This window comes from Acinonyx jubatus, chromosome B1 (assembly GCF_027475565.1).
Source record: "Acinonyx jubatus isolate Ajub_Pintada_27869175 chromosome B1, VMU_Ajub_asm_v1.0, whole genome shotgun sequence".
NCBI lineage: Eukaryota > Metazoa > Chordata > Mammalia > Carnivora > Felidae > Acinonyx > Acinonyx jubatus.
The window spans coordinates 82,461,989-82,487,318 of NC_069382.1; the positions used below are offsets into that span (position 1 = coordinate 82,461,989).

The 25,330-nt window shown below is 36.4% G+C and overlaps 1 protein-coding gene across 9 annotated transcripts in view; it reads left to right on the plus strand.

Annotated features, from left to right (window-relative positions):
• The window catches only part of INPP4B (inositol polyphosphate-4-phosphatase type II B), a 761,046-nt gene that overhangs the window by 701,205 nt on the left and 34,511 nt on the right, over positions 1-25,330 (plus strand). For all 9 annotated transcript variants that reach the window (XM_027066653.2, XM_027066662.2, XM_053216924.1 and 6 more), the window contains 2 exons: positions 2,835-2,947; positions 7,102-7,256. In XM_027066653.2, the coding sequence (XP_026922454.2) occupies positions 2,835-2,947; positions 7,102-7,256 (268 nt within the window). The remainder of the gene's footprint in view (positions 1-2,834; positions 2,948-7,101; positions 7,257-25,330) is intronic.

Below are 25,330 nucleotides of genomic sequence, written 5' to 3' on the forward strand. Positions count from 1 at the left end.
TATTATGTCATAATTTTTTTGTTACAGAAGGGTGTGTGTGTTTGTGTATGTGAGCATCATGCTGTGGGGCATCATATAAGGTAAAATTCTTACTCTGTATTCCTTTCAAAAATGTTCGAAAGCCATTTATATCAGGTGACTTCAGAAAATATCTTAGGGACCTGTCAGATATGGTTATGTCCCTGTTTAGAATACCCTAATTGCTCCTGTTTTTTAAGATGAAGCCCAAATTTCCTAGCATAACAGAAAAGACCCTTCATAATTTTTGCCTCTGGGACCATGTCCTGCAAGGTCCTGGTGAACTACAAATTCCCTGCTTTGATAGTGCTATATCATTTCTCCACACTCAAATGCTTTCTGTAACCACAAGGCCTTACTTTTGCTAAAAATTCTTCCATACCCAAGTATTCTTTATGGAATTAGGCACTCCTTCCCTTGGGTCTCTATTATTTTTTTTTCTATTATTATTTTTACTGACTTAATGTCATAGCCCACAGCACATTTCACTGCGGTTAATAATGGTTTAAAATCCATCTCACCCTACTAAACTGTGAAGATTTTGAGGTCAACTCTTTGTATCTTAAGAATTTGGGTTCTTTCCTTTTCTTATGCCTGTATTGTGTTCTCCCTTTCTCTTAAAATAACTTTATTCTTTAGAAACAGTACGTGTTCATTTTAAATGTCTCAAATGACATGGGAAGGCAGTTGAAAAATCACCCTAAATCCTACAACCTAACAAAGACCACTGTTAACAGCAAAACCGATGTCTCGCTCTGCCTTCATGCATGTATAGAGAGACATAAGCACACACACACGTGCATACACATACAGTGTTGTATGAATAAATTCATGCGTTGATCTGACCAATTTTTCCTTTCAACAATGTCAAGGACACTTTATCTGTTAATGATATATCTTTACATGTTTTTAAATGGCTACTTATAATTTTAATTCATTAAGGGCATCAATGGCAGACCTGACTTCTTGTTCCTTGTATGCTATCAGTATCAATTAAAAAGCAGCATTATTGTCCTTTTGTTCTTTGGTCAGCTGTAGTCTTGAGCTGTTTTTGTAACTCTCTTTAAGGATTCTGCATTATTCTCCTTCCCTTTATCCTTGGCCTGCATCCTGTTAAAGTTTCTGTATATCAGAGAGTCTCCTACCTAGTAATGTGATACTTTTAGTCAGACCTTGTCTTTCTTAAGAGAACCATCTATAGTTACATAGTAAGTGTTTGACTTCTGATAGTTTTTCCATTTAGAAACTAATACAGTGGAATCATGCATATATTTTATATGAATATTTTAAATCTCACCTCCCTAACATAGGGTATGCATCTCGATTGTACCTGACCTTACCCTCTTCTGTGGTCATGAAATTCGAGATAATATATAATTGTTTTTAATGGATATTTTTATTTTATAAACCACTTTCACTCCTTGGTAGATACAGATCGCTAGTATAGTTCATTAGGATACTTGCTCTACTCTCTGGAGCTGAAGTCAAGAACTACTCAGATGTATTATTTTGATAAAATGAAACATCTGGTACAGTTTTGGAAAGCACGAAGTCTCATTATGATTACAGCTTATTTGTGTCGTGTGTGTTCATGTGTATACGTGTGTGTATGTATGTGTACGTGTGTGTGTATGTGTGTTTGTGCACACACGTGTGCATGTATGTGTGTATGTGTATATAAGAGAGAGGGAGAGAGGGAGATCTGATTCAGGAATATTTTAATTTATTCTTCACTGTTACTGGAGAGCCTAGGCACAGTGCATTTTGTGCTTATGGAGTTTGTTCTGTTTTTAGCCTGTATTAAAATTCTCAGGAATTCTTCATCCCTCAGTTTGTGGATTCAGTAATAGAACACATTTTCATACTGTACAGCATTAATCCAACAACTCTCCTAGAAAGCCTTTTTGTTTCCGTCTCTATATTCTGATCTCGAACCCCATCTCACCAAGTCTCAGGGACATTTGTGTCATGATGTACATTGCCTTAGGTTTTAATATAAAATGTGTACCATTTATTACCTACACTCTAGTTATTAGCATGTAGAGATGTGAGCAGTCATTTCCTGTTCCCTACCTAATTATCTCATATAATTAACTATCACCTCTCATGTTGTTCCTCTTTCCATGACCTACCTGTGCTCCTTAATAGCAGTTGCTCCCAACCAGGATAGATTTTGCCCTCAAGAAACATTTGGAGACATTTTTAATTGCCACAGGAAGGGTACTATTGGTTTCTAAATGGTAGAGGTCAGGGATGCTGACTAACATCCTACATGGCAGAACATAAACCCATTCCCCACAATGAAATACTATCCAGTCCAAAATGTTAATAGTGCTGAGGTTAAGGAATCTTGCTATGGAAACTGACTTCATGTGTTTTTTTTTTTTTTGGAACTTTCAGATTTCTCCCACCCCTGAGGTGTTCAGTGTAACATACCCTCTTGTTTCAGACTGCTTAGTAGCGAAAAGTGACTATAAGATAATAAAGTATAAAATTCTACCTCATGTCTCATCCAAATCATGCTTTAGTTGAAGTGAGGCAGCAACCATCATCAAAAATGTTTCCCTTATTAGTAAAATTATAGTATATGAAAATTGACATTACCACAGTAGCACAGAAGAGGCAATGGAGGAAACTGAGGCATATTTTAAGAAAAGAATAAAGCTGGAGGGATTAATAAATATGATTATTCTCAGATGCTCTCTGCTCCGAATGTTATTTGTTGTCATGGAAGTTCTATTTGCTCTTACACTGAGCACATCTCCATGGTCAGCTTAATACTATCGCCCTTATTTTCTCCTTTTTTTTTTCCCCAGATATTTCACATTTTCAAGAACAAAATGATTTAAAAGGATTACTAGAAAATCTCCATCAAAATATCCAAGCCAAAAAAAGAAAGAATGTAGAAATCATGTGGCTGGCTGCAACGGTAAGCACTCTCCAGCCAGATCTCATTCCATCACTGTGCTGACCAGTAAGCATCATCGAGTATCTGCTATGTAGGGTTCAACCTCTGCACTTTGGGTTACCGGATGTCATCCTCCATCATCAAGGGGATTAGGCATTTTCAAGGCTGTTGGTAGTTCTATTAATATACTAGAACAAGAGATGGAAGAAGATGCACTCAACGAGAAAGAATTTTACTTATTGGCTTTTCTTGTACATCCTGGATGTTTGACACTTAGAAGTGAGAGTGAAGTCTCTGTGATTTTCTTCATATTACACGTTGCAACGTCAATCACCCATATCAATCAGGATTTTGAAGTGCTACTCTAGAGACATATGGTTTCTTTTTTGTTTTTTCAATTTTTTTTTTCAACGTTTATTTTTGAGACAGAGAGAGACAGAGCATGAACGGGGGAGGGGCAGAGAGAGAGGGAGACACAGAATCGGAAACAGGCTCCAGGCTTCGAGCCATCAGCCCAGAGCCTGACGCGGGGCTCGAACTCCCGGACCGGACCGCGAGATCCTGACCTGGCTGAAGTCAGACGCTTAACCGACTGCGCCACCCAGGCGCCCCGAGACACATGGTTTCAACAGAATGCGGTTATCAGATCTCTGACTGAAAGGCTCAGTAAGGCTCCTGGACATATTGTTCAATTAATGAGCTTGTAAATGGGTTTGTTAATTTAGATATTAGCATAGAATTTATTACTGATGAATTGCTCTTGGGGTAATGAGCTATATTTTCTATGGTTCTTTCTCATTTAATGGTACCCTCAGGGTAGAAGTTCTGCCTTATTTCCTACCCCAGGTTTCTACTAGAGGGAGGGAGAGAATAGTGCCTATAATTTTTAACTTCTTGTCTGGCAACCATTCAGGCAATAGCTCACATGAACTTACGAATTTTGTTAAGCATTCACACCCAAAGATCCTTTCCTAATGAGAGGATCAGAAAAGGGACACTTTGGAGACCTTTATGATGAACGCCATATTTGTAGTTACTGCACACGGTTACTTGTGTAATTTGGAGTTCAGTAACTGATCTTCTGACATAACTATTCATTCTGTATCAGTAGCATTTAAAACAAAGCCTTGTCCCTACTGCCAGTGTTCAATTACAATCCAATATTACTTACTCTCTTCTGGGAAAAAGGAATGGATAATTTACCATGAGTCTATATAAAATAATTTACCAAGAACAAGGCAGAGGAAATCTGTGTTAGCTTCCCTTTATGCCCTCTTGGAGCCCCAGGGAAGAACATCCAAGGTAACAATATGAAACATTGCTTTCAGGCAGCTCATTTACACTGGCCCCATTTAGCACCCTACTGCATTACAGGAAGGTTGTTTTTAATAGCTTCCCCCTCCCAGTGTGGCTGCTCTTTATATCTTCAAAGACTCCTATGGTTGTCAATTCTCACAAAAATTTCACAAAGGTGGGTCGTGTGCTATTTTTGCTATTTTACTAATGTGATAATAGGAAGGTAATTTGATCATTTACCAATGCTTTCTGACAACTTAGGAACATATACATATGTCATTATAGACATCATGAAGTTATGTAAATCGATAAATGAAGGATATGCACGTGCAAACACAAATGTACGTTTTCTCTTAGTACATGTTGTTATACCATTTGAATGTATTTTTAAAAGTTTTCCCATGAATCTCATTCATTCCTGGGATTCTTTTTTGAAACTTAAATACTGACGAAATATAGCTCACTCACAACTTAATCATTGAATGGATGGTTGTCTGCCTTGAAAAATACAGGGAACCCACAGTGTGCAAATTTGGCATTATGTAGCAACACTGACTTTATTATTACAGCATTTCTTTAGGCTGATACCTCAGTTTCAATATCCTCTTTTTAAATCAAAGACTTGGGTACTACTTTTACAATGAAGAAATGTGGAAATTCCCTTTGACATTTTCCAAAAAGCTTTTATTTCTGTCTCTATTTCATTTTCTTCTCTTTTAAAACCTATTAATTAAATATTGCTCTGTTAATATTTTACATTCTCATAGAAAAAAACATATAAAGCTATTTGGTTTTATCTTGATTACATTTTAAACAATAAAAAATGAGAATTTAAAGAGACCAAATGCCTATCAAGTGTGTTAAATTAAGTTCAGGGTCACCTTGGTGCTCAGTCAGTTAAGGGTCCGACTTCAGCTCAGGTCATGGTCTTCATGGTTCTGGAGTTCCAGCCCCACATCAGGCTCTGTGCTACCAGGGCCTCTGATCCTCTGTCCCCCTCTCTCTGCCCCTCCCCTGCACTCACTCTCTCTATATATCAAAAAATAAACATTTAAATTAAGTTCATATAGTTCAAAGAAGTTATAGAAATAAGGAAACCAAGACCCAACCTGCCCACTCTGATTTCATTTACCCTGCCTCCTCTTGATTTTAAATTTAGAACATCAACTATCCTTAGTAGGTTAGTTGACTATAGTAGAGGCCACACATTTTTTAAAAAAATTCTTTTTCAATGTTTTAATGTTTATTTTTGAGAGAGAGAGGGAGAGAGACAGAGTGCGAATGTGGGAGGTGCAGAAAGGGAGACACAGAATCTGAAGCAGGCTCCAGGCTCTGAGCTGTCAGCAGAGAGCCCGACATGGGGCTCGAACCCACAAACCGCGAGATCATGATCTGAACCAAAGTCAGACACTTAATTGACTGAGCCACCCAGGCACCCCAGTAGAGGCAACACATTTTAAAGAATATTCATTCTTTTAAAAATCATATCAGATAAGTGGCATTGGGGTCTATATTTCATTGCAATGAATATAGTCAAGTCTTTGCTGTTTTATGTTTAAAATTTTGAAATATTTTTTTTATTTGAAAAGATTACAGTTTTACAGATAAAAAAGATTTTATGGTGAAATCATGCTTTCATATTTCTCTAGTTGCTTATATTTGAAATGGTGAGAAAGTACCAAAGTTCTAATAAGGACTTGTAAATCCTAGTGTAAGTATCAAATTCACAATTAAAACATGGTAAAAATCCTTGATAAGCTGTATCATTATATGTTTTCCTTAAAGCAGAAAACTGTTAAGGCAGATATCTGCTGTAAAATATTCTTAAATTGATCTTCCTTAAGTTATCTGATGTCAGATAATAAAGCAAAACTACATCGTATCACATTAGATTTATTTTAATTGCATGTTGATTAGTATTGTTGACACTAATGTAGACTATTGGTATCTCGTATCAGAACCCTACCATAAGACAGGGAAGAGAAAGGAATGGAATGGTTCACCTGCTAACCATAGACAAGAGAATACTGCTGCTGAGAGATTTTTCTCTTGACTTACATTGGAATAACAAAAGAAAGAATTACAAAAAGAAACAGAACAGAAATTAAAGTCTTGGTCCTTGGCATCATGTAAACCCACATTAGCATCCGGGTTCTGCTCAGTTATGCGCAAGTTACCTAACCTGGCTAAACCTCAATTTCTTCATCTGTAAAATAAGAATGATTAAATCTTCTTCCAGGGTTCATGTGCAGTTATTCATGTGCAAATCTATATGAAATCTATTAGCGTCGTACCTGGTACAGTAGATGAGTGATTTACAGTGACTATTTTGGTGTCCTTCTTCCTACTAGTTACATGAATGAGTGGTTAGTGGTTCACTTATCTGCTGCGCTGGTGCCCTGTGGATGTTTGAAATCTCATACCATAAAACCAAACCTAGCAAAGTTTTCTTAAATATAAATTAAGAAGATGTTAGCTATTTAGGATTCAAATCAAGTATCTGATCCAGGAAACATAGTTTTATTTTCCCTTCACAGTTAAGGTGTTGCTCCTCAGCTGTGATTATTACTGTCATCCACTACAGTTCAGGCTCCCTCTCAGGGGGCATTGCTGCCTCTGCTGGGTATTTACCATCTCATATGGCTTCAACAGCCCCACATGTCACACACCACATACAAAGAATTAAATAAATTCAATCTGTTCCACTAGCTTTTGAAATGAAAAGATAATGTTTTTCATTTGCTAGGGCAGATTGAACCAATGGACTGTCATAAATTAACATAAATTTCGTGTGTTTGGATAAGAAGTGTTTAGAGGAGTCCGACACCTTAGAGTAATCTACAAATGAACAATAAATTGTTCATATGTCTGTGTTACAGATTTGTCGCAAACTAAATGGTATTCGTTTCACCTGTTGCAAAAGTGCCAAAGACAGGACGTCCATGTCGGTGACTCTTGAACAGTGCTCAATCTTGAGAGATGAGCACCAGCTGCACAAGGACTTCTTTATCCGAGCCCTGGATTGTATGAGAAGGTATCCCACATGTCTTCAACTTTCTTTCTTCTAAGGTCATTTTAAAGTTTTAGGTTTTTTTCCAAATACATATTTTACTAGAGGACTAAATATTTAGTAACTTCACCGCATTTCCATGGTTCATAGCTCATGGCATGAAAGATAAAATAATGTTAAGTATTCCCCCTACTGATTTTAGGCAATAAAATACAACGTGGATGGATTTTGATAATAGCGTATTAGCTCATTTAGATCCAAGTTTTAAAGGGCTCTAGTCCCTTTATATATAGCACTTGAAGAACAATTTCTTTATATATTAGGAATTGTGAATATGTACAAAATAAAACTAAGTCTTTATCCAAACAAAATCTTCCCTAACTGCAACTAACACGTGATCTTCCCAATGTCTGGTAGGGTCTCCAGGTCACCTGGAGGTCACCTGCTTCCTAAAATTTATTTTCACATCATCCATCAGGAAGATGGGATGACACCAAAACTTTTAAAATAGAGAATTAATATTGTTATTCTACCGACATTTAAAATGCTATGCCTGAAGTCATGTTTCTTGATTCATTTCCACAGTAATTAAATCTAAACTCTAAGCCATAATGGGAAGGAAAAAGTGCCTCATTCACAATGTCTGTCAGCAAGGACACACGTTAATTAAAAAGTTAAGCGAAATTGTCTCTTTGCTGCAAAGACTGACTCAGAAGCACACCCGATAGCATGGCACAGGCTCTCTGTTCCCAGAAAGGAATGTCCTGTGATGCTCTAGAGACACCTGCTTCTTATCTGGCATATCATTAGCTTCTACTTTTTTTTTTAACTGCTGCAGCCTTTCAGTGGGGATGTGGACGCTTGCCTGCGCTTATCCTGTGCCTGCATATTTTCCTCAGTAATGAGAGGTTTCTGAAGCCCTCTCTGTTACCCCGTTTCATGTCTCTTGGCATTTTCATTGTTCAGTGGAGTTCTATCATAATTTTTTGACAAATGTATGAGTATGTCTTAGAGGCCTGACATGAACATCTGAGCCATATAAAGCACATTGGTTGGTATAGAAAACTTCTTTTAAAAATAATCTCTTAGCACTAATGGGAAGAATTCAGAATCTGAATCTGAAATCCTCTAATGTGCATAAAAAGAATACAAATTTTCACTATGGATAGAACAAAGGTACTAGGTGGGGAGAGAAGGAACACATGTTATTGGCCAGATATACCAGAGGACTACAATGGTTCAACAAACAGGCATTTTCTGGAAGGTGCAATTGTTGCTTATTTTAAGGCAGATGTAAAAAGGGACCCTTAAATTATAAAGATAATTCTTTCAAATTGGTGAATAAAAGATGTATTTGTCATATACATGTTAAACCATAAAACTACATAGTGTGGTATTGCATAAAGGTTGTACAGAAACAACATTATATATGTAACATACTTGCTCAGGACATAACATTTATGAGGTTGATTCTTGGCTTGTTAAACAAACTTAAGTATAAAAAATTTAATCTAAAAACACTAAAGATCCTAATTTCCATATCACCACTTCTCTGGGGGATCAGTATATATATTTATATATATATATTTTTATACATTTCAAATCTGTCAAATTTATCATTTGGTTTTGTGAATACACGAGGGCTGTGTGAGGCTTGGAGGGCTGTGTGTGTGTGTGTGTGTGTGTGTGTGTGTGTGTGTGAGTGTGTGTGTGTGTGTGTACCTGTGTTTACGGGAAACAAGTGGTGTTCTTTTCTTTAATAACTACCGTCATTTCCTTCTTTGGGTATTCTGTATCACAATCTAAGCCCATTGGTTTATGAGTTCTGTCAAAATAGCAAAGTAAATGAGAGCATGGGGCTTGGGAGCCAGTGACCCAAGTTTGAATGTAGCCTATACGTTGCTTACTAGCAATGAGAAGGTTAATGTCTTACTGCCTCTAATGCCTTAGGCAAGTTAGTCAACCTCTTGATGACTCAGTTTCCTCATATATAAAACAGATGTGATAAGCTCTTCTTAGGAGTTTCTTGAGGATTAAATGAATTGGTATGTGTAAAGTGATTAGAACAGTGTTTGACATACAGCGATCACTGTATATTTGTTATGTCAATAAAAAATAAATATCAAGGGTCATGATGTTAACATTCTGATCTTCCAGGTACAGTAAAATCTAGCCAACCATGGTGCCTATAATCTTTATGAATATATTATGACAAAAGGTTTGACTCCAATACCATCTACTAAAATAAAGTCTACTGCTGATTCTTATAAATAAGGTTTCAAATGCAATGTTTTATCTATTTAAGGAAATAGTTCTTTAAATGCCACCTTAAAGTGTGCATGTGTTTACAAATGCCGTGCCAATTATGGGTGGACTGTATTCATCACAGTAAGCCTGGATAGATTTCTTGTAAATATTTTTTTACGTTAATGTGTATTCTTACACGCCCTTAGAATTTGAGTGATATATTTGAGATCAAAGAGTCACTCTAGAAATCTAGTGAAACCTCCTTTACCTTATAAATAATGAAACTGAGCTCTAGAATGTTTTGGCAAAAACTTCAGATAGAAAATATTAGAGCCAGCACTCAAACATAGATGACCTTGTTATACTTTAAAGTTATTCTCTTTGTACCAAATAAAATAAAATAACATCACTTAAAACTATTTGGTAATGTATTTGGCACCTTCAAATCTGTTAGTTAAAATACAGTTGACCCTTGAACAACACAGGTTTGAACTGCTTGGGTCTACTTATATGCAGATTTTTTTATAAGTACTTTATGTTCTTATGATTTTCTTAATAGCATTTTCTTTTTTCTAGCCTGCTTTATTGTATGAATACAGTATATAGTACACATAATATACAAAACATGTTAATCACTGTTGCTGTCATCAGTAAGGCTTCCTGTCAACAGTAGGCTATTGCTAATTAAGTTTTAGGGGACTCAAAAGTTATACATGGATTTTCCAATGTGCAGGGGTTCAGTGCCCCAACCCCTCTGTTGTTCAAGGGTCAAGTGTATTACATAAGTCCTATAACTCATAAAAAATGTGTGCTTTTATAAATTTCAGACTGTGTAGAAGACTAGAGTAACCTGCTCAAATCCTGAGACCTTGAAGAGCAAATTCTAGTTCTAGAACATCAACTGTTTAATTTCAACCTTATCTACTATGTTCACCATTGTACAAGGGCATTGAGCACAGTGTCTGGTCCAGAGTAAGATGAATATAAATACAGGTTGAATAAATGAAGAACAATCCAAATAGGAATTCATAACGCTGCCTTCTGTTTTTCAGAACTATGTATCAACTTTGTTGTCTTTTTTTTACATTATGTTTTCAATTATATTCAAGACAGTAATTTAGTTCTTACTCTTATATCTAAGCCTTGTTTCCTGGGGTTGCCCTTGGGTCTCTGTAGTTTGGTGGCCAATGATAATAAGCCAGACAGAAGTTGTGCTCAGACAACTCAATCCAATAAGGTTTCCAAACACTGTTGATGTATCTGTTGATTGTGAACATATTCAAAGTTCAGGCATTTTCGAACCTGCTCCCTTTTACTTCCACCAGGCCTGTTAGGTCCTGATAGTTGGCCAGGATGTGTGAAAGTTTATCAAATCCCTCCATGGCTCTCTCATTTTCAGGATCTCCTGGTTAGATTAATGGCTAGTCTGGGAGCGACCCCAGTAGAACCGCGATCTCAGACTAGCCAAGAGGTCCACTGTCCTCATCCAAGAATACTGCTGTTTCAGACAATTCCTGGGAGTGGCATTTCCCCCAGAGTGGTCAAGTGCTCTGCCAGCTCACCCTAGTAGAACTTGAGCTGAAAGGGGCAGGGATGGGAGCAGTGCCAGGCAGGAAGGCCACACACTTCCTCTCTTCTTACCCCCTGTCAGCAGTTTTCCAGGAAGAACCAGTTCTCAACTTGTTGTTTGACTTCAGTTGATTACCAGGGTCCTGAAATGGGTGTTTTTGACTTTCCATTTCCTAGTATTTTCCATTGTCATAGTTTTTTGGAAGAAAGGATTTTCAGAACTCCTTGGTCTGCCATCTAGGAAATCCCACCCTCAGACAGTGGCTTTAAAATGCATCTCAAACTGTTTCTGGAGTTTTTAAATATTACTTATGTTTGGACCCTATTGGTTTATAATTGGGAAATCTGAGGTGGATCCAGGAATCTAAATTTTTCAAGAACTTTACTGATATACGGGGACACAACCTTGGATTTAAATAAATCAGTGTTTTAAAGGAGTTTGATTTTTATGCTTTTGAAAATATTGGTTTTTTAATTTTATTTAACATTAATTACAGTTTACCTTTGAATTATTCTAACTACCTTTCAGGCTATTTACTCTGGATTTATTTTAAGTTCATCGAGGTTATAATATTGCCATTTTTTAGTTTTACTTTTTCCTTATCTCTATTAAATTTTTCAATTGTATTGTGCTTCTCTCTGTTCAGATTATTTATGAATAAACAAAATGTCATAGATAAAGAAAACTAAATAAAGCTTCATTGGGCTGCTTAATCACAAACTTACTCACTGGCATAAGCTCCGTGAGAGGAGGTATTTTTATTTTCCTTTGTCCATTGCAGCCTTCCAGGATCTAGAGCAATGCCTAATGATATCAGGTTCTCAACAAATATTCAATGGATGGATGGATGGATGGATGGATAACACAGGTTTCTAAAATGTTCAGGCCATATATATATATATATATATATATATATATATATACACACACACACACACACACATATATATATATATATATATGTGTGTATATATATATATATGTTAGGAAGTTTTGCACATATATAGGCATTTAGAATTAGATAGATTTAGAATTAGATAATTAGATTAGATAATTAGAATGAAATTATCACTCAGTTATGACATATTTACAAGCAAAAGTTCCAGAAGATGAAATTGAAAGCTTTGGAGAGGTTATGATTCAAAAAAAATTTATCTTAATGCATATTCTGAATCCTTCCTTTGTACTATTTTCAAAAATTTCACTCTCTTCCTACATAGCCAATATTACTCACAGGTGCACATTACTGAGACGTGCCTTTGGTTATAATCTGCTTGGCTGAAATAGCAAAAGGGCTTCCTTAGAATAGAAAGTTAGCAGAGTATCTGGGAAGATCTGGTTCTGTAAAGAACTCTTAGTAATTGCCTATATTGCAAGACAAAAACAATGATTCTCAACCCTCATTAGAAACCCTGGGTTTGGGGCACCTGCGTGGCCTAGTCAGTTAAGCATCTGACTCTTGATTTTGACTCAGGTCATGATCTTGTGGTTTGGTTTGTGGGTTAGATCCCCGTGTTGGCCTGTGTTGACAGCACAGAACCTGCTTGGGATACTCTGTATCCTTCACACTCTGCCTCTCTCTCTCTCTCTCTCTCTGTCTCTGTCTCTCTGTCTCTCTCTGTGTCTCTCTGTCTCTCTCTCTCAAAATAAATAAACATTTTAAATAGAGAGAAAGAAAGAAAGAGAGAAAGAAAGAAAGAAAGAAAGAAAGAAAGAAAGAAAGAAAGAGAAAGAAAGAAAAAGAAAGAAACCCTGGGGTTTGGGGGCTGAATGGCAAGAGTCCTTCTACAAACTAGCTTCTGGGATGGAGACTAGGTGGAGAACCACTTGACTGAAGTCAATCTCATTTAAACCTGCCACATTGCAGTAATTTATTTTAGTGGCTTTGTGGTAAGACTATTAGCGTGATATATCTCTCCTTTTTTTAATTTTATTTAAATCTAAATTTGTTAACATGTAGTGTAATAATGGTTTCAGGAGTAGAACTTACTGATTCATCACTTACATATAACACCCAGTGCTCATCCCAACAAGTGCCCTCCTTAATGCCCATCACCCATTTAGCCCACCCCCCATACAACACCCCTCCAGCAACCCTCAGTTTGTTCTCTGTATTTAAGAGTCTCTTATAGTTTGCCTCCCTCTCTTTATCTTCTTTTTCCATCCCTTATTCTATGTTCATCTATTTTGTTTCTTAAATTCCACATATGAGTGAAATCATATGATATATATCTTTCTGCGACTTATTTTGCTTACCATAGTACATTCTAGTTCCATCCATGTTGTTACAGATGGCAAGATTTCAAGCTTTCTGATTGCCGAGTAATATTCCTGAGTGTGTGTGTGTGTGTGTGTGTGTACCACATCTTCTTTATTTATTCATCAGCCAAAGGACATTTGGGCTCTTTCCATAATTTGGCTACTGTTGATGGTGCTGCCATAAACATCAGGATACTTGTGCCCCTTTGAATCAGCATTTTTGTATCCTTTGGATAAATACCTAGTAGTGAAACTACTGGGTTGTCGGGTAATTCTATTTTTAATTTTTTGAGGAACCTCCATACTGTTTTCCAGAGGAGCAATACCGGTTTGCATTCCCGCCAGCAGTGCAAAAGAATTCCACTTTCTCCACACCCTCACCAACATCTGTTGTTTCCTCAGTTGTTTATTTTAACCATTCTGACAGGTGTGAGGTGGTATCTCATTGTGGTTTTGATTTGTATTTCCCTGATGATAAGGGATGTTGAGCATCTTTTCAGGTGTCTGTTAGCCATCTAATTGTCTTCTTTGGAAAACTGTCTGTTCATGTCTTATGCCCATTTCTTCGCTGAGTTATTTGTTTTATCCTTTCTTTGAGTTTTGAAGTGTATGTGTATTGACAAATTCTCCCTTGATCATGTATAGTGGAAAGTTACAAAATGGTGGCTGAGTAATTGGCAGACTTTTTTTTTTTTTTATAGAAAGGGATAATGCAATATCAGCACTCAGTTTTTGGTTATGGAATCTCCATGATGCTAAGATCCCTTTTGTCCCAGTGCATTTACAGAAAGAATTTTTAGCAGAGACTTTTGAGTTTATATTTCATTAATAGACAATTAGGAATGGGTTTTAAATACAAAATTTGACTATATTATAAAATGTCATGCTGTATGGAAAAATGATTGTGTTGGGAAATTTAATACCCACTAAAAAGTAAATTAAAATGAAAATACCAGTGCAATCTTATTTCCCTTAACAGGAACCCAGGGATGATGTGTATATACAAGGTAACAATGTGACACCATATTGCTCAGTTGTCTGTAACTTTTATTTTCCTTATGGTACATTCCTCTGCAATCTGTCATTCTATAGTGGCTCCTTAAAATTAAGATAGTTGATATGCCGTTAGTAAGATTAATCAGGGCTTATTTCAGCATACAACCTATTTGTCACCCTTTAGATACAGGGCTTTCATCATTCAAGTTTAGTAAATAATTAATTCATAAGAGAGAGACTAAAAGGCCCATCAGCCACATTGAGTTTTAATATCTTATTGAATGTCCTATTTTCAACATGTTGCACCTGAAATTTATGCTATTTCTATTTCACAACTTGTCAAATGTTCTGCTTTATAAACAAGTGATCCTTAACCAATTGATGTCAGTAAGTGTTTTATTTCTCATGTTTTGCGTTCTCTGTGAGATTTACTTTTGAGTCATGTAGTTCGTTTGTGTTAAGATAGAAAACTTTATTTTTTTCTTTTGTTAGTCTTGTTTTTATTTCATCTTACTTTTGTTTGATTGTACAAGTCAGAGAAAAGGTGCTACTATTTCATATTATCTATTTCAAATATTGAAGTGAATAATAAGCATTATAGACAGAGGCAATGGAAGCTTTCTGTTATATCCTGACTACTCGAAAGGGATGTGTTTGTGTAGAACAGCATAAGCAGGAACAGTTTTTCCATTATCACTAAGCATTATCTCTTCCCTTGAGAACTTCAGTACTGTATTGCTGCATTACTTCAGTCCGTATCTGTGATGAATGACAGCAATAAGCCCAGATGGAGTCACCTTCATCTTAGGGTTGCTAATAGTTATGTGAAAACTGACCCCATATGGATGTTTTTGCTTCAATTTACCATAAGGTGAAAGAGAGTGCAAAGAATGCACTTTTTAAAAAAACCTTGTTGGAGCAAGCATCTTTTAACAAGATATCCACAGATGAACCATCAAAAGAAAACTGAACTCATTGGAAAAATTGAAGAATTATCTATCGAAAATCTTTCAACTTCCTGAACAAAGCGTGTGTGCTGATTTTAGGTAATCTTCATGCATTTGTTGCAAATCATATTATTTTGTTAACTAAAAAACTTGTGATTTTGAGGTCTATTTTTTCTTCCTAATTTGTTTTGTGTATTAGATTTTTTTTCTACTAGCAGTGGCGTGAGACCCTGTGCTTGTCATCCAGAGCAGTTACCAGCTTTGCACACACATTTGCTCTTGTAATTATTACCTGAGGGCCTAGAAATACAAGTTTATGGAATATATGTTTTTTAATTTCATTTAATGGAAACACGTATAAATGAATTTAATTAAAATAGATGTAACTTCTGCCACAAACATGAGTTTTTAGAGGCAGGGAGATCTGGCGTTAGATCCTTATCCTAACACTCATCGTCTGTACATCTATGGACAACTTAATCCCCAGGCTTCAGTTTCCTCCCCTGTCCTGTGGTGGTTGTGTTAAATGACATAGCTCATTTAAAGTTTCCGTGCCCAGTGGTGTTAGGTGCTCTGCTTGCTTCCATGCTCTCCCCATTGCCACCTACCCTGCCTATTCTTCCCCAGCCCATATTTCTCCTCCATGCCTCTTCAGATATTCCTGAAATTGAGGAATTTCCCTGGTCTTCAAGGTCTTAGAAGAAAATCCCAAGATTAATACTTGGTTGCTAAAAGGCTTAAACTCTCTCTCTCAGTGACTATGGGCTACATGGTTTGAAAATCTGGTGAGAACCCTGCCGATGGCATCCAGGGAATCTGGGAACAACTGAGCCTGGAACAGAGAGCTCGTGATGACCTGTGGCCCCGGTTGGCAGTGCCTGGGTGCTCGGGCAGTAGAATTCATGCATTATCCAACGTTGAATGCCCACACACTTTATTAGCGATTTAGGATATCTGGTAAATAACAAGCCAAGAACCGCATCCCAGGAGATGGCCTGGGCAAATATATTATTCACAGAACTATGCCATCATCATATTTAGAGTCAAAAGTAAACATTTATTGAATATCTACTATGGCAGAGTACCATGCTAAACAAATGGCAAAATGCATCTGTAATAATAATAGCATCTAGTAGTCAATGAGTTCTTCTTGCTATGTACTAAGAATTATAGTAAGCATTCTATATGAGGATCCTCTATTAATGCCCACAAGGATAGTATGAGGTAGATCAGGCCACATGCCTAAAACTGTTATTACCAGAGTGGATCAGAGGGGAAAAGGAATCACTGTGGGCTGGGGTGGCCCTGGGGAAGGTAGGGTTTGTATCTTGAGGATGAGTACAATTTAGGTAAGCAGCAAGGAGGAATTGGGAGTTCTTGACTGGGAATATCAGTGGGTAAGGCTAAGGGCACTGTTTGTTAATCATCACCTTTGTTAAATGTTTTATTTACATAAATGGTATCATAATGTGTATCACATCCAACAACTTATTTTCTTCAGCTGGTATCATTTTTTGGTTTTTTTTTTTAAGATCTATGTTCATACATAAGATCTAGTCCTCTCCTTTAATAACTGTATAGTATTCCCTTATATTATAGATCACAATTTATCTATTTCCCTATCAAATTTTAGGTTGTTTCTGATATTATGCTATTAAACAATAGTGCAGTAGACATACTCATGAGTATGTCCATGAATACAAGTATGAGAATTTTCACAGTGTAATGAACATAAAAGTGAAATAGGTGGTAAGGTATTTATATTTTCAATATTACTGGATGCTACCAGATTGCTCTTAAAAATAGCTATACTATTTATATCCCTCAACCCATGCACATATGTTCCCATTTTCCACATGCCCAAATATTTGCACTGTAAGAGTTTTTTTTTAGCAATATGATGGGTGAAAAGTGATATCTTGTTTTAATTTATATTTTTCTGTAATAAGTCATATTGAACACTGAACATTGATGGCCGTTTGCATTTCCACTTCCAACATCTCATCTTTAATATATGTTTCATATATTGGGTGTTTGCATTTAATGCCAGCCAAGAAAGGGATCTAGCATATATAAACTGCTGAGTTATTGCATTTAAGTAAAGTTCTAGATAAGAGAGTCTCAGGAGTGACAGTTTTTAAGAATATTTTTTATTTGTTTTATTTTTACAAAAAACAAAATGAAAGCACAGAAGAGTAGATGAGAAAGGTCTCTTGGGTTTGGAGAGAAAAGTGCAGTGTTTTGACAGGAGTCTGTGGTATGAGACTTTTTAGTATTCCGTTTTAGAAAAGGGATGGAGACTTCCAGCTGAGACACATGTGTACACACACACACACACACACACTCACACACACACACAGAGGCAATTAGGGAGGTGAGTGATACCTTTGCACTTGGAAAGTTAGGTGTAGCAGGAACTAGTCCTAGAAAGGGATTGTTTCCTTAAAAAAGCCAGAGATGCATGTGGCCCAGGCCTGAACATGTGGAAAGCAGTTTTGCCAAAATCTAGATAGTCTGTTTCTGCTCCTGGGAGGATGCAAGAATAAAGGAAGTGAGTGGACACAGCCACATATTGCTGGACCCAAACACCACGTTCAAAGAGAGAAACAACTCGGAATTAAACACGGGATGTGAAACAAATATCATAGTTCTATCTCAGATCTTGCTTGCTTTTAAAGTTGACAGGTTTGTTAGAGCATTTAGTTCCCATACAATAACACTTCCCAAATCTTTTTCATTAAACAACCTAATAATCTCTTTCCAGAAGTGTGACACGAACGATAATTTATTTCAACCTTGTCCTAAGGAATGACATTCACGAATTCATGCACTTGATGTACCTATTATGTTTGTCCTACTGCCCATGAAAATAAATCCAAAACTGTTAAAATCAATACATCATCGGTGTACCATGTAAAAACTCTAGCCTTAATCAGAGTGTTCAGTCTACTTGGGTAAACACTGTCATAGAAAGGTTCCAACCCTCCTTGTCACCTGAATTTTACTTGTAATGCTCCAGTCTCTACCCCAGGAGAACAAACTGAAAGTCTTCATTGGCCACTGTCTCATAAAAGCTCAATTGGGAGTCAATAGTGTTTATGGAAAAGCAGTCAAAATACTTCCAACTTTTATTCTTTTCAGAAGATCATAGATGACAGAGAAGTTCAAATCCCCAGCATAATGCATTTATGCCGAGGATAATGGTCTCAAGTCCTATGAGCAAAGATATATTATGCACAATTACACCCCATTCTCTCCCATTCATTGAGTCTATCAGGGTTCATAGGAGTGTGAATGACATCATTACAGGGGTCGAGAGTGTAATTTATAAGGCATATCATTTGGAAAATTGGTAGTTTATTAATAGTAAAAAATCACATGTGATATTTCTCAAGTATCACAGCATTGTTTTGGCAGAGTCATTGCTCTGAGATCTCTAAAAATCTAAGAATTAAGCCAGCTCGGTGGAGAGAAATGAGTATAGTTCAGTGATTAAAAGGAAAGACTCTGTGGAAAGATGGCCTGGTTCTCCACTTATTGGCAGTGAGAATGAAATTCTAGGAGCCCTTGGGATCTTGCTATGTAAAGTGAAAGAAATGGGTATATGAAAAAATTGGTAACAAGAATATCATGTAAGTACTTGGTAAAGTTTAACTTATGGTGTTGATCTCACCAACATATTCATCTCATAGGGCTATTGTGTGGATTAGGTTAAATAATGATCATGGAAGCACTTAACAGAGCACTTAACATAGTAAGAACCAGTAAAAATTAAATGTTGCTACGGCTGTTACTGATGTGGCGATTGTCACCATTACTGTTCTTATTGCTACCACCTTCTTTGTCATAACAGTATCTCATCAAATTAGTTCTACTGAACTGTGCATTGGTTTGATTTCTCAAACCATACTGAAGAAAGTAAAAAACCCAGCCCGTTCAATTACTCATATTGTCTATGCATTGATTCTCAAAGAGTGGTCCCCAGGCCAGCAGCATCAGCATCCCCCAAGAACTTGACATAAATGCAGATTCTCAGGCCTCACCCCAGACCTGCTGGACCAGAAACTGTAGGATTGGGGCCCAGCAATCAGTGCTTTGACAAACTCTCCAGATGACTGTGATGCACACCTAGGTTTCATAATCCTTGGTCTAGCATAAGGATAGGATTACACTGTTAACAGTTTTACTGAGATATAAAATTCACATACACCTACCATACCATACCATACCATACAATTCATCCATTTCAGGGTGAAGGGAAGTGAGAGGTATAGAATGAATTACTCGTAGGGATAAAAGGCACAGCATAGGGAATACAGTCAATGATATTGTAATAACGTTGTATGGCGGCAGATAACAGCTACACTTGTGAGCATAGCATAAAGTATACAGTTGTGGAATCACTGTGTCGAACACCTGAAACTTATGTAACATTGTGTTTCAACTATACTTAAAAAAAAAAGAATGCTCATAAAATATTTGAGACACTATTGGTACCAAAAAATTATTTTTTGTTTAAAGTCTAAAAAGAAAAAAATTTTATCTAAAAAGTACAATTCATAGATTTTGGTATATTCACAAAGTTTTGCAATTATCGTCACAATCTAATTTTAGAACATGTTCATTACTTTTGCCTATTCTGGACATTTCATATAAATAGAATCATACAATGTGTGGTCTTTTTTTAAGTTTATTTGTTTCTTTTGAGAGAGAGTACAAGTGGGGAAGGGGCAGAGAGAGAGAGAGAGAGAGAGAGAGAGAGAGAGGGAGAGAGAGAGAATCCCAAGCAGGCTCTGTACCACCGGTGCAGAGCCCAATGCAGGTCAGGGACTGTGAACCTCGAGGTCAGGACCTGAGCTGAAGTCAGAGGCTTACCTGACTGAGCTGTCCAGGCACCCCAAGTGAATCACTTCTTTTACTTAGCATACTGTTTCAAGGTTCATTTATGTTGCAGACATTTTTCCTTACCTCGTAAATTTCCCTCTCCATGAATATTTTTTTCTACAGCATTAACATTAGGCTTCTTTATGATTCTCCAGAACAATTCAACTATGTGTGTGTGTGTTCATGTGTGCAGGTGGGGTAGCTGAATGTGATTGTGTGTGTGCCTGTGAGTTTTAATTTTGTGATTTTCTTTTTTTTTAAGTTTATTTATTTATTTTTTATAACACTTTTTTTAAATTTTTTTTAACGTTTTATTTATTTTTGAGACAGGGAGAGACAGAGCATGAACAGGGGAGGGTCAGAAAGAGGGAGACACAGAATCTGAAACAGGCTCCAGGCCCTGAGCTGTCAGCACAGAGCCCGACACAGGGCTCGAACTCATAGACCGCAAGATCATGACCTGAGCCAAACTCGGCCGCTTAACCGACTGTTATTTATTTTTTGAGAGAGAGAGAGAGAGAGAGAGCACATGAGCAGGGAAGGGACAGAGAGAGAGAATCCTAAGCAGGCTCTGTGCTGTCAGCTGATTTACAGCTTGAACCCACAAACTGTGAGATCATGACCTGAGCCAAAATCAAGAGTCAGAGAGGCTTAATCGACTGAGCCACCCAAGTGTCCCTATGATTTTCCTTTTTTAGAGACTTCTAAAAACCTCATGGCCAATTTTGTGCTCCCTCTACTACAAATGGATAGCATTCTTTAATGGGTCTTTTTAAAAAATACAGTGACCACATTCCTAATTTATTTTTATGACATACTCTTGCATTTACTATTTCTTTCCCACTTTTCATTCTTGATATCTTTCTGAATTTTATGTATTCATTTAAACTGCCTTGAATTCTTTTTAAAACAAGGCAGGATTTAAATACTTAAGAATAAAACCACATAAAACATTCTCTCTATCCTAAGCTAAAGACTTCCTAAATCTATTTTTAACACTTGTCAAATCAAGTTGAATAATACTGATTTACAGTTTTTTCAAACTGAAAAAAAAATCCAGTCTTTTACATCTGAATTTATGTGTTTTCAAAGTGATGCCTGTCCTCTCAACTATTTGAGAAAATAATATCATTATATTTTTATATGCTTCAGAGTTTGCAAATCACCTTGACTGCTCTTTTGCACTGGAAAATAGGAATACAATAGATATCATCCTTTGTTCAGTTTCTGTTCCATAATTTAATTTTATAACATGAATTCAGATATGGAATGTTTATAACACAGTTTTATTTGATTTTATGATAAAGACTTTTTTTTCCTCTTGGAAACACTAGAACAAAAGTGAGAAAAAGGCATATTAGACCTGTCAAGAGATATTATTTTTGCCAGAAGAGGGAAATGCCTGCCTCTTCACAAGAATGAACTGATTTTATAGCAGCTGCTCTTGAAATTGATATATTTCTTTCTCTCTAGTCACAAAAAAAAATAATAAAAATCATTTTCCAATAAGATAACAAAATTTCACGTGCATCTATGAAAGGTACGTATGATTAAATATTACATGGTCATAATGCCAGAAGGCACCAGAAGCAGTTGAACAGTGCTGTTGTGGGTTCAGCTTGACCACAGGAGAAATGCATGCTTAACAGCCTCTGAAAGCCCAAACTCCAGCAAACGTTTGCTGAGTTTAATCTTTTTTTTTTTCCTCTGTGGTTGGACTTCATAAATACAACTTTATTGTGGATGTTAATAAGTTAAAATTTCCAAGTGAACTGTGTGGTTCCTGAACAGACTGGAGATACTGTACATAATTGAAAATTAATTCTAAATAATGGTGCTTTATTTGGGGATTAAATAAACCTATTTTGAGCAAACAATACAGTTTGATATTTATGTAGTCAATTATAATTTCTCCAAAATGAAATCTTTAAAGTTCTGTTATAAATTTAAACTTTATATTACTGAGGTTATGGTTTGAGATCATAATGGACAATAGAAACAGTTTCCCATTTCTGTTTATGCCAAGTAAAAGAGAGTCATGTTCCTTTGCAGTCTGCTTTATTTAGTTTTGTCATAAATGTGTGAATGTTTATTTTACCACCTTTGCCCACATCCCTTGAGGAACAAACGAAGGATGTACTGTCTTCATGTGGATGCAGAGAATGAAAGGAAAATGAAAAATACTAAGTATTTTTAGGGGCACCTGGGTGGCTCAGTCGGTTAAGTGTCTGACTTCAGCTCAGGTCATGATCTCATGGTTTGTGAGTTCAAGCCCCGTGTCGGGCTCTGTTCTGTGCTAACAGCTCAGAGCCTGGAGCCTGCTTCGGATTCTGTGTCTCCCTCTCTCTCAAAAATAAATAAATATTTAAAAAGAAAAAGAAAAGAAAAGAAAAATACTAAGTATTTTTAAAAGCCTTCAGAATTTGAGGATGTTGGCATATTAGTGCTAATAAAAATGGATTTATGTATATGTTTTTAATTTTAAGTTTAATTTGGAAGTTAGCAATTGCCTTTTGAATATCCTTATCTCAAGCTAAATTGGAATTAGTACATTTTGCCAATATATTGCTAAACTCTGCTAATTTCCTTCTGGAGTTTGGTTAGTAGTAGAAGCAAAATTTTGATTTAACTAATTTTATCACAATAAAAAAAAACTAAAAGAATCTTGAAAGAATCGGAGTCCATGTGTTTGACGGGTAGGAGAGAAGAAGCAGCTTTCTAATTTGTATGGGGGTTGACGAAGTAAAGGCATGCATCAGCTTTCATTTCTAACTCTCATGGCTGGGACCCCTTGACCACTGTGGATGGTGAGGGCCTTCCAGGCAGGCAGGGTTCTCTCCCCCTTGTAGAGGGAAGCCTTCTGCTTCTGCAGATCATCTAAACTGAATATTTTCCCCAGCAGCTAAAAGAGAAAGTTGTTACAAGGAAGATAGTCTGCACTCCCCATAGATGTTTATTTCTCCTCCATGAAAAAGGCTAGGTAATCTGATATTCTTGCCCTGGCTCTGCAAGTAAAGAAATAGTAAATTACTGTTGAAGCAGTACTCTTTATTCACATATAAAGAAATATTTTGCAGCATTATCATCCTTTGGCCTTTCATCTCCATTGATGACAAGATACCTAAAGGCAAAATATGCATTTCAACCTAAGATAAAAATTTTATTGAAGAGTCTGAACATGTGTGGTTAGTATTGATTTTTTCATTTCTGTCATAAAAGAAGTCTATAAATACGTTTTTTTCTGTTAAATCAGTGTTGGAAGGGAAGCTAGATATCTTCTGGCCCAACACCTCACAAGGTCTTATGTTAATGAATATATGCCTAATAAAGTAATTATTTTTTAATATAGATATTGCTCTTAAGTTAAAGCTAGCCCTTCAGGTAGTTGAGTTTTGTGGAAGGCTTTTCAATGGAAGATTCTATATCTTGAATCTGCTGTTGTGGGGACAAGAGCAGATGTGCTGGAGGACATTCCCTTCTCGGGTCTGAGCTGAGAGAAGATATGCTTCTCTAAGCAACAGTGAGAATTTATACAGAATTATTGGAGCAAGGTTAGATCTCTAGGTTTGAGGAGATAGTGTAAAACCATTTCAGAGAATAGTCTAAAGCCACATTTTTTTCACAAAATGAATTTTGCAGCCTTGCAAGACTTGTGATCCAAATAAAATAACTGAAATGGAAAAGTGAATTGCAATGAACTTTTTTAATACTACCCTTTGACTTACTGTGAAAGCCAAAGTCCTAATTAGTATGCATATATATATATATATACACACACACACACACACACACACACACACACACACACATATATATATATGCAAAGTAAATTATATATAAATTATATTTATGTTCATTTTGCTTAGACCTAATTTGGTCTTGTTTTTAAACTGCACTGTATTCAGATGACCCAATCGTTATGACTTGTGAGAGATGTGTTTTTCATACACTACTGTTTCAGCCACTGAATTTAATATTAAGCAACACATTTAATGTAAAGTAAAACAACGATAATAACAACAACAGTGTGTATCTCATTAAAATGAGATAAATTGAGAAAAGAAGAATACCTGGAAATTGGCACATTAACTGCTCCCAAATATACCAGGCAGATTCCTTTGATCGTTATTTTCATGGGTTGATGAAGGGCCGCAAGCTTTAGGTACAGAATAAAATGTTACTTTTCAAGCTTTCACATTATTCTCCTAGAAGTCAGTTTTCAAACTCCTTCCATCTCTGTGCACTCGTAACTTTTCATATTAGTGGTATTTTAGGACTGTAATATTTTAAAAAGACCTTAGAGATTACCTAGTGACCCTGCCAAGCAAGGCAGGAATTCCTTGTACAATATCCCTGACAGATTGTCAGCTAACCTTTATGTGCACACGTCCAGTAGCAGGGAGTCTGTTACTTGGTGTATCAACCCATTCTGTGGTTGGACAGTTCTATGTTTCATAAAACTTATCTTCATGTTAAGCTGACATCTGTCACCCTGTAACTTCACCCTGTTAATCCGCTCATCTGTTTGGATCAACATAGAGTAAGTCAGTATCTCTTTCCTTATGTCAGCCTGCAAGTATTTGAAAATGGTTGCCGTGTTCTGCTTAATCATTTAAATCCCTTTACGATATAAAAGTAGATACAACTGCTTCTGCCTTCCCTGAAAGACATTGCCTCTCAAAGGCATTGTTTTTGATGCTCTTTATAAATACTCACAAGCAAAATTGCACTTTATGTTCTAAATGTAACATGAAGAACACAAAGTAAAAGAAGAAAATGTCCCTCCCTTTTTCTCCATCCTTCTCTCCATCCCTCTCTTCCTTCCTTCTTTCTCTCCTTCCTTCCTTTCCTTCTTTCCTTTCTTCCTTCTTTTTCTTTCCATTATAAATTGCTTACTATATACCAAGAACTTTTCTAATCACTTTGCAAATATTTCCTCCCTTAAACATTATTTTAAACCCTAAAGATTAATCCTGTAATGAGGAAACAGCAACAGAGAGACTAAATGACTTTCTCAAATCTTCACAACCAGGAAATGGTAGAACCAGTCCATCTTATTTCAAGTCCGCGCTTCTAAGAGCCTAGACTCGCTAGCTAGCTAGCTAGAGCTATCTATCTTCAATCTCTTTGTTCCTGAATACATAAATTGCATAACCCTTATAAAAGAACTTTGTTTCACTGTGTAGTAAGTGAAA